Below are 10,497 nucleotides of genomic sequence, written 5' to 3'. Positions count from 1 at the left end.
ATTTTTAGGAATCTGAAAAACGCGTTTCACAGCTTGTCTCTTTAGTTTCAGTGCAGTCATCGTGATGGTGGCCCCCATATAGTAAATATCGCATTTATTTTATTATCACTTGTGTGCCAGTTGACTATGGTTCCAACCAACCACGATTATCGCCATATGGATATAAATAGAAAATACCAAGAGAAGTCACAGACTCGACACCCTCAAACCACACTGGGTCTTACCAACACACCCACTCAACCCAAACCCGTTCACAAATCAGTCTCACCCTCTGGCGTGAATACAATGTCATGCAAAATAGTGAATAAAAATAGAAACCCGAAAATAGAGTTTTTTCAGTCGCTTCCATTTATTTATTTATTATACACGAAATATTGATAAATCTTACATTGTTTTTGTTGCTGATTATTTAGATTGCAGCAGAGTTAATGTTTATGTTATGTTTTGAATGTCAGAATGACTTTATTTTATAATTGCTGTGTATATATGACGACTCTCTCTCATCGACTTGGCGATCTTTCTGCAGTACTGACAAACAGGAGGACTCGGTGGAGCGCCCTCACTATCCACGACGACTGTCGCACGTCTTTTTCTGCACCACGTACGAAACGTCTTTTTACAAATATAACCAATCTTATCTATCAACGCATCTATGGCCTCTTTGAAAAAGAAAGCCAAACACTGAATTAATAAGAACGTGATGCTGACTCCTATCAACTGTAGTGAGACGTTGATAACGACGTAGTTATTACCGACATTTGTACCCAGCGTATTAGTGTAATAATCGTTCGTTTTAACGGCTGTCACGTAGTCCCCGAAACCGATGGTGGTGAACGATATGATGGAAAAGTAACAGGCTTCAAAATATGTCCAGTTTTCAGCTTTAGAGTACACCAATGTCCCAGTAGTCACTGTGGCAATGAACACCACACACGTGGATAACATGATTTGATCTATTGAGAATAAACAGAAGATTAGTTATGTATCACACTGAAAAAATTGTTAGCGATGACGTATTACACAGAAAACATATTATTGGTTAGCCACAGCGCATTACACAAAACACATTTCGTCATTTGTTAGCGATGACGTATTACACAGAAAACATATTATTGGTTAGCCAAGGCGCATTACACAAAACACATTTCGTCATTTGTTAGCGATGACGTATTACACAGAAAACATATTATTGGTTAGCCACAGCGCATTACACAAAACACATTTCGTCATTTGGTTAACTATGGCGCATTACAAAAAAACACTACGTCATTTTGGTTATGTATGACCCATTACACAGAAAGCGCCTCGATTGTATATGGTGCATTACACGAACTTAAATATACACTGTACGTTGAATCTTATATAGGTAAAGCGCAACGGTTATTTCGAAATTATATTTCGCATTTATTGCATTCTTTGAAGTGTTATTGTATATTACATGAAACTGTCCGTCCTGTCTAGTAACATTATGATGACTTGTCTACAGTTATTGATGCCACATGTAGATTTGATGTATGTATCCATGGCATGTATACTCACAGCTTGTAAGATTCCTATTGAAATATAAATATTTTGTGGGCGGTTTGGGGGTTGGTTGGGTTGGTGTTGGTTCTCTCATCTCACTTTTGGTGCTAGAAAATTTCTCCCATATGGCAGACGTCTGTGACATGTGAATACTGCCGTCAAAACTCGTACACCTGTATAGAGAACATTGTATTTTAGTTTCACACTCAAATTATCATGGTAACAGTAGAAGAGTGGTGGTCATCGCGACGTGTACAATGTGTGTAAAACTGTACATCAAATTTAAAGATGCACTGCACTACTCTCGCGTATAAGATCGACATAGCTAAGAACTTGATTGTAATGATTAATACATCGTTATCAATATTCATAATCACAGGTTTGGGAGAGTTTAAATACAAAAATACGTGAATACATACGGTGTTGACTCTTGTGTTACGGAAGAGCTTGAAACAAAAGCACTACTACTGGATGTAATCTCACTAATGGATTCACAAGACGTGGAGTCCCCGGAGATGGAGAATGTATCGTAACTCGTTGCCTCTGTAAACAAAGATACGTTTAATAGTAGAATCAAAACAAGATCAGCTTGGACATTGTATACTACAAACATATCGATGAAAATCAATCTTTAAATATCATTCTGTTTTTACAAAACAAAAAACACGAATAATAGTCAATCTTTCGTTTTTTTCATCCATTTGAACCTTACCTGTTTCGTTTACATAATGTATTGTAGGCACTGGGTCGATATTAGCAGGGGAATTAGTGGGCGAGCATGGTAGAGATTTCCCTTCGATGGCTGAGATATCACTATCTACCCTTGACAAGTTTACATCACTTGAAATAAACTTCACTCCATAATTGTTTAATGACATCGAAGCAAATGAGTCTACACTAGAATTGAGTTTTGACTGTCCACACCTATGTTTGCATGTTTCTGAACTTGGGTGTGTTTGATCTGTAGTCGAACTTAACGGTTTTGTCGTTAATGATGGAGAGGTGCTTGCGTTGATGCCATCTTCTGGTGATAGGTGAAACTGCTGGAGGGGCGCTGGCGGAAATAATTTGTTGTACGTGACTATAGGTAAGTATTTGATGAGGCGTGAAACGCTGGTAACGAGCACGACGAGGTGTTCAGATAATAGATTCAAAAACATAAACATCAATGGAATTCCAAAAGAAGCGTAACATATGAGAAATGCTCTTGACTTGAAGTTCATTGGGGCAGTCAGACCAAAACCTATGGGGAAAAAAACAGCAAATTGATTTGAAAAATTTCGAGAAGTTAGAAATTTCGAAGAAAATTATTGTAATGACATTTTTATGTGCTTAGCGTGCCATGGTGGTAAGTGCGAATGATGTCATCGTGGGTAAATAGCAACGATGCATATATAATAAATGGCGCGGAAACGATATACGAATTAGGATATTAATATGCACACCTGTAGTGGTTAAAACCGTTATGGCAAAGTAGAAAGACCCAAATAAATCCCATCTCGGTCTGTGTGACATAAATACTTCATTCTCACAAGCCATGGATTGAGCAGCATCTATGTCGGCCAGGTCTTCTGCTGCAATTGAATATTTGACTCTCATCTCTTCAAGTAATATTTTATTCTCAAATATCTCTTGTATGAAGTCTCGTTCCAGTTCCGGAAATACACACGAACCAAGTACACAGTAAATAAATATGGCGATCAGTAAAGTTATCATACGAATATTCTGCTCTGCTGTGAGTGACAAAAATAAACCAATGTGGCGTCCTTCCTCCAGCTCACGCCTAGAAAGAGAGAATTGCAGTAGTGTCAGTGTTACTAACAGATTTCTGCGATGCTGATGTATTGAAAAATTCAGTATTTTTATTGATTCGTTCACATCGTGGTGCCGTAGTTTCTAAACATTAATTTTTATTTCAAATGATCTGGAAATACATATACGCAGTTTCATCACGTTCATACCCAAACAACATCACCAAACGACTGCAATAACTTTTAGTAAATATGATCACGTTGGCGTTTTGTTTTGATGAATAATTTTCGTTATTAAAAAATAATATTTATACAACTTTTAATAAAAATGCTCTTAAACATCTTCCAAATAAATTATATACGAACGTTTTCTCCGTCGTTCGAAGAGTTCTCGTTCGGAATTTGGCTGATAAGTCAGTCAATACTTTTAACATAAATGTTTGCCTCGTTAGCATGTCGGATTCACTAAATACGACATATTCCACGCCGATCTGTTTTTAAAACAGTTACATCGATAAAAGTGTTTAAATTTAGCCAAAAAATGTTGCTTTATTATATTCGTGAGCCGGAAAAAAGTATTGTAAACAAAATTAAAAAAAGTCGAATAAAAACTACCCTGACAACATGTACCAAGAACATGACAGTGAAATTCACATGGCACCCAGGCTGGTGCCGATCCGTCACATATGTAAACGATGTGAACTCAGAACATAGCACCATAAAAAACGTCAGATTTCAGGCAATGAGTAACGTGTTTTAAGTAACAATCGCTGCCAAAGAGATATAAACAATTGATTTACTTAAAATAGGACAAAATAAGCAAAAAATTAACTCATCGAAACCATGCATAATGTGACTTATATGTTTTGCTATTAAATCGGGGCAAGCGAAGCACAATTCAAATATAAAATAAGATAAAAAAACAAAAACAAGAAATACTGCATAAATAATAAATAATAAAAAAAGCAAAAATATAATTATAGTAACACGACCAAAAAATATTAAATGAATTTCACTCACGCAGATTCTTCGTATTTTTTCTCACATGCGGGACAATGTCCGTCAAGTTTCTTGACTTCCTGTTCCTTTTTGCTAAAAACGTCCTCCATCAGACTGCCCAGCACGCCTTGCTTGATAGCTTTCGAGATGAAAGTCAGACACGGTATTCCTATTGAGACGCCAAACAACGTCATTACATTATTCACCACGTGGTACGCTATATCATGTGATCCAATATCGATTGTACTCACTGGCACATAGTCTCCAAAACCAATAGTTGTGTAAGTGGAAAACGCAAAATAAAAGCTTTCAAAGTAGTTCCAATCTTCAGTGTGTTGATAAAGAAATGCTGATAAACAGCATAGCACGATATAGGCAACTACGAATAACACGGTGGTCTCCAGCCGAGTCGGTGGTGGGGATATATTATATTTGTTTTGGCCTCGCAAGTGCCTGATAAAGTATACCACCTTTCTCTTGGCGTAGGCGAACAAGGCTAAGAACCTTTCCAGCAGAGTGATGACAAATAATATAAACAGTGCAATACCGGGTATGCAATATACCATGCAGAATAAACGTCCATAATACGTCTTGGGAGCAGTTTGACCCAAACCTAAAAATAGGAAAACACATGAAACAAAATCGTTAACCAGTTGTTCCGATCTTACAACAACCAGTGACTGCAATCTCGGTGGTTTTCACTGTAAATTGCAAAACTGTCATGGTGAATATGAATTAAAATACACAAAAATAAAGTTGCTGTAGAGTGAGTTTAAAACGCATTTTTTCACTTAAAAAAATAATTTATGCTTAGAAAGACAAAAATTAATAATATTTATGTATCAATGGATAATTGTATGCTTGAAAATAGGGTACTTTAAATAAACCTGAATACGTAATAGTCTGACACGCGCATATTGTGTAACACCAGCAGACTGTCATTACGTTTGGAATAGTCACATTGCGTTATACATGAATTTCATTTGTAGTTATATAGTATAAGACAGCGTATGTTTTCCATGTGTGTATAAGTGTGTGTATCCACATAAACCAAGGCTGTTAGCTGCAATGAACTTTTTTTTTCTGTATCAAAGAATACCCCACACATTGAAAAAGAAACCAAATGTATGTACTCAGAAAAGGCACAACAATAATCAGAGGTACACTGGCGGATCCAGAAATTCGGTAAGGGAGGCGCGCTCCTATTGACGTGGAAGAAGTCCACGTCCGCGCACCTTCGGTGGGCTGGGTTTGTCAATTGATTTGTCATTTTTTGGCGGGCTGAAGCGGAAGGGGCGGCTGGGGCGCCTCCCCCTAAATCCGCGCGTGGACCCTGTTAAATAGTTAACTCCGCTCTCCCTCGCACAACTTACCTATTGTCGATACCACTTCAGTGGCGAAGAAGATAGCTCCCATAAAATCCCAGTGTATGCGCTGCTTAACAGATTTCGTCATTGTTAAGCACGAATGATCATATGAGTCGGACATGGCATCACAATCTTCTTTCGTTACGCCGTATTGCATGCGTATACGGTCGTAAACCTCGGTCACGTTATCCCTGAACGCCACCTCCCTCTCTTCTTCGAACTTGCGGAATATGTCAGCGCCAAAGAGAAGATATAAACACGTGGCGATTGTCGCTGCGATAAAAAACGCAAAATCTTTAGTTAAATACGAACGATTTCTCTGTCGTTCGAAGAGTTCCCTCTCGGAAACGTCTCTGTTTTCTGATGTACTAGTAGCGTCTCCAGTTGGAGATTCGTAAATGTTCTCTGTCGTTCCTTCCGAAACATCCTCCATGTTGTCGTTTAGTTGAAAATATTGCAGTGTTGAGTATTCACATGGCTAGTTAGTTAGTTTGATAGTTCGTTTACTGATACCCACAAACACACTTTATTTATGACGTCACCATGACAAAGGGTGTTTGTTTGTTGTTCTCACTCCACTGACGCTAAGTAACTACGGCGGCGTGCGCGTCACGCAATTGTTCCTTTTATGGCGCACGTAACTTAGGTGGCGCGCTTCTGTCACATAATTTGAATCACATGCCCAACAGTAGGTCAGTGGCCAAACTTGATTAAACGGGGATCAAGAGGAGAAAAAAAACGCGTTTCGAATTTTATCTCGAAAGTGCGCCTCTAACTTCAAACGCAAAGACCTATGGGAAAGAGATTGGGCGCCCATGTGAAATCGAACGATCTAGAGCGCCCTACTATGTGACCGAGCCATCGAATGTGCGTCAATCAAGTATTTTGCAGGAACCAGAAAATGAAGTACTAGTACACAAGTAGTACCCATTTTGGACTTCTATGCAAGTAAGCCCTCCGGGGGGGGGGGGGTAAAATGGTTCAGTGGTTACAGCCAATGCTGAGATATCATAATAACTAGAGGCAAGTTACTTGTCAAGGTGCTTTCAGCAAATACTGACCGTAAAACGGGCTGGGTTGAGTACACGAGTAACTGTCACTGCGCATCATGCCGAATCGAATGGGAATTCGGTGAGTAGCAAAATTGTACGTAGCAACATTTTGACCTATCCGCAAATCGAGTCAGTACTGCAGATGATCAGTGACGTGAAAGTATTTACACTTCATAATCAAAATAATTGCATTACTATTCATTGTATTTAGTAGATTACACAATTATTCATTGTACAGTATTTATTAGACAAGACTAGACTAGACTAGACTAGACTACACTACGTTACACTACACTACACTACGCTACACTACACTACACTACACTACACTACGCGTCACTACACTACACTACACTACACTACACTACACTGCACTACACTACTACACTACACTACGCTACGCTAAACTACGCTACACAACGATTTTTGTAGTCTTTGGCATGGATTTAATCCAGAAATTGGACTGTGTAGTGTCTAAATTACAAGCTTTACAGCTTGAACCCCAACCTTGACCAATGTATCATGATCATTCAGGCTGAGTAAAACCTGTAGAGTAGTGTCATGGTCTTAGCGGCAACTGGTTGGTTCATTACCAAAGTCCAGTGTGATGCCTTGAACAGGCTGTAATACAGCATAAGGAAACTTGGTGTTGGAATACAAGGTCCCGTTAGGATACGAGTATGATGTGACACTAACCCAATGTTTTGGTGGTGGTGGATGAAACGTCTCTAGACGTTGAATTCCTATTGGGTATCATTCCAAAAACACAAAAACGCAAGTAAGAGCGACTGCATTCAGGACAATCAGGGTGTTAGTCATTTAGAAAGTGACAACATAAAGAACATGAAATGCTCTCGATTTAGGCTTCAGCATAGTCTTCGAAACTGTGGAGAATTGAACATCTTGAAACCATGTAACAAGGGTGAGCTAGGACTAGAAGTAATCAAACATAAATTAGTCTTATAGTTCTAGTCAAAACCTGTCTGCAAATCCCGAACACAGATTACAGTTAATAATAGCAAACCTATAAAGACCAGTTAAAGTACATTTTGGGTACAAATACGGAAAATTCGGATTTTCTTCTGACACAGGCAAAAGATTGAGTGACATCCACAAGTCGTCCACAAAGGTTGAATGGTTCTACGTGACTGGTATAACATTTTTAGCTTGGCAGGTTTTAATAATGGCTGATCAAATCCTACTTGTCATTATATCAACATATACTACAGGGTGGTAGTAAAAAATAAATGCATGTAAATATGGTCACCTGTAGACAGGAAAGTGAAAGCACCTTATAATCAAATACCTTGTAGAAACTATGGTCACTTTTAGACTGGGAAGTGAAGAGACCTTATAATGTAGTACTTGTAGAAACTATGGTCGCTTTTAGACAGGGAAGTGAAGGGGACCTTATAATGTAATACTTGTAGAAACTATGGTCACTTTTAGACTGGGAAGTGAAGGGACCTTATAATGTAATACTTGTAGAAACTATGGTCACTTTTAGACAGGGAAGTGAAGGGACCTTATAATGTAATACTTGTAGAAACTATGGTCACTTTTAGACTGGGAAGTGAAGAGACCTTATAATGTAGTACTTGTAGAAACTATGGTCGCTTTTAGACAGGGAAGTGAAGGGGACCTTATAATGTAATACTTGTAGAAACTATGGAAACGTTTAGACAGGGAAGTGAAGGGACATTATAATGTAGTACTTGTACAAACTATGGTCACCTGTAGACAGGAAAGTGAAAGCACCTTATAATCAAATACCTTGTAGAAACTATGGTCACTTTTAGACTGGGAAGTGAAGGGACCTTATAATGTAGTACTTGTAGAAACTATGGTCACTTTTAGACAGGGAAGTGAAGGGGACCTTATAATGTAATACTTGTAGAAACTATGGTAACTTTTAGACAGGGAAGTGAAGGGACCTTATAATGTAGTACTTGTAGAAACTATGGTCACTTTTAGACAGGGAAGTGAAGGGACCTTATAATGTAATACTTGTAGAAACTATGGTCACTTTTAGACAGGGAAGTGAAGGGATCGTATAATGTAGTACTTGTAGAAACTATGGTCACTTTTAGACAGGGAAGTGAAGGGACCTTATAATGTAGTACTTATAGAAACTATGGTCACTTTTAGACAGGGAAGTGAAGGGACCTTATAATGTAGTACTTGTAGAAACTATGGTCACTTTTAGTCAGGGAAGTGAAGGGGCCTTATAATGTAGTACTTGTAGAAACTATGGTCACTTTTAGACAGGAAAGTGAAGGGACCTCATAATCAAATACCTTGTAGAAAGTATAGTCACATGTAGACAGGAAAATGAAGGGACCACATAAGTGAAGGGACCTCATAATGTAGTACTTGTAGAAACTATTGTAACTTTTAGACAGGGAAGTGAAGGGACCTTATAATGTAGTACTTATAGAAACTATGGTCACTTTTAGACAGGGAAGTGAAGGGGACCTCATAATGTAGTACTTGTACAAACTATGGTCACTTTTAGACAGGGAAGTGAAGGGGACCTTATAATGTAATACTTGTAGAAACTATGGTCACTTTTAGACAGGGAAGTGAAGGGACCTTATAATGTAGTACTTGTAGAAACTATGGTCACTTTTAGACAGGGAAGTGAAGGGGACCTTATAATGTAATACTTGTAGAAACTATGGTCACTTTTAGACAGGGAAGTGAAGGGACCTTATAATGTAGTACTTGTAGAAACTATGGTCACTTTTAGACAGGGAAGTGAAGGGGACCTTATAATGTAATACTTGTAGAAACTATGGAAACTTTTAGACAGGGAAGTGAAGGGACATTATAATGTAGTACTTGTACAAACTATGGTCACCTGTAGACAGGAAAGTGAAAGCACCTTATAATCAAATACCTTGTAGAAACTATGGTCACTTTTAGACTGGGAAGTGAAGGGACCTTATAATGTAGTACTTGTAGAAACTATGGTCACTTTTAGACAGGGAAGTGAAGGGGACCTTATAATGTAATACTTGTAGAAACTATGGTCACTTTTAGACTGGGAAGTGAAGGGACCTTATAATGTAGTACTTGTAGAAACTATGGTCACTTTTAGACAGGGAAGTGAAGGGGACCTTATAATGTAATACTTGTAGAAACTATGGTAACTTTTAGACAGGGAAGTGAAGGGACCTTATAATGTAGTACTTGTAGAAACTATGGTCACTTTTAGACAGGGAAGTGAAGGGACCTTATAATGTAATACTTGTAGAAACTATGGTCACTTTTAGACAGGGAAGTGAAGGGGCCGTATAATGTAGTACTTGTAGAAACTATGGTCACTTTTAGACAGGGAAGTGAAGGGACCTTATAATGTAGTACTTATAGAAACTATGGTCACTTTTAGACAGGGAAGTGAAGGGACCTTATAATGTAGTACTTGTAGAAACTATGGTCACTTTTAGACAGGGAAGTGAAGGGGCCTTATAATGTAGTACTTGTAGAAACTATGGTCACTTTTAGACAGGAAAGTGAAGGGACCTCATAATCAAATACCTTGTAGAAAGTATAGTCACATGTAGACAGGAAAATGAAGGGACCACATAAGTGAAGGGACCTCATAATGTAGTACTTGTAGAAACTATGGTCACTTTTAGACAGGGAAGTGAAGGGACCTTATAATGTAATACTTGTAGAAACTATTGTAACTTTTAGACAGGGAAGTGAAGGGACCTTATAATGTAGTACTTATAGAAACTATGGTCACTTTTAAACAGGGAAGTGAAGGGGACCTCATAATGTAGTACTTGTAGAAACTAT

At 38.2% G+C, this 10,497-nt stretch overlaps 1 protein-coding gene across 1 annotated transcript; it reads right to left on the bottom strand.

Annotated features, from left to right (window-relative positions):
- Positions 1 to 462: 462 nt before the first annotated feature.
- Positions 463 to 6,074, bottom strand: LOC102802988 (uncharacterized). The gene is made up of 7 exons (XM_078013795.1): positions 5,648 to 6,074; positions 4,296 to 4,887; positions 2,970 to 3,307; positions 2,237 to 2,767; positions 1,944 to 2,067; positions 1,540 to 1,697; positions 463 to 953 (listed from the first exon to the last, which is right to left on the bottom strand). The coding sequence occupies exons 1-7, from the start codon at positions 6,072 to 6,074 to the stop codon at positions 463 to 465; spliced, it is 2,661 nt and encodes an 886-aa protein (XP_077869921.1).
- Positions 6,075 to 10,497: the final 4,423 nt, after the last annotated feature.

The sequence above is a fragment of the Saccoglossus kowalevskii genome, chromosome 6, assembly GCF_978046115.1.
Source record: "Saccoglossus kowalevskii chromosome 6, keSacKowa6.1, whole genome shotgun sequence".
Classification (NCBI taxonomy): Eukaryota; Metazoa; Hemichordata; class Enteropneusta; family Harrimaniidae; genus Saccoglossus; species Saccoglossus kowalevskii.
Note: the sequence above shows the minus strand (reverse complement) of the source record. Positions and strands in the feature narration are given on the sequence as shown.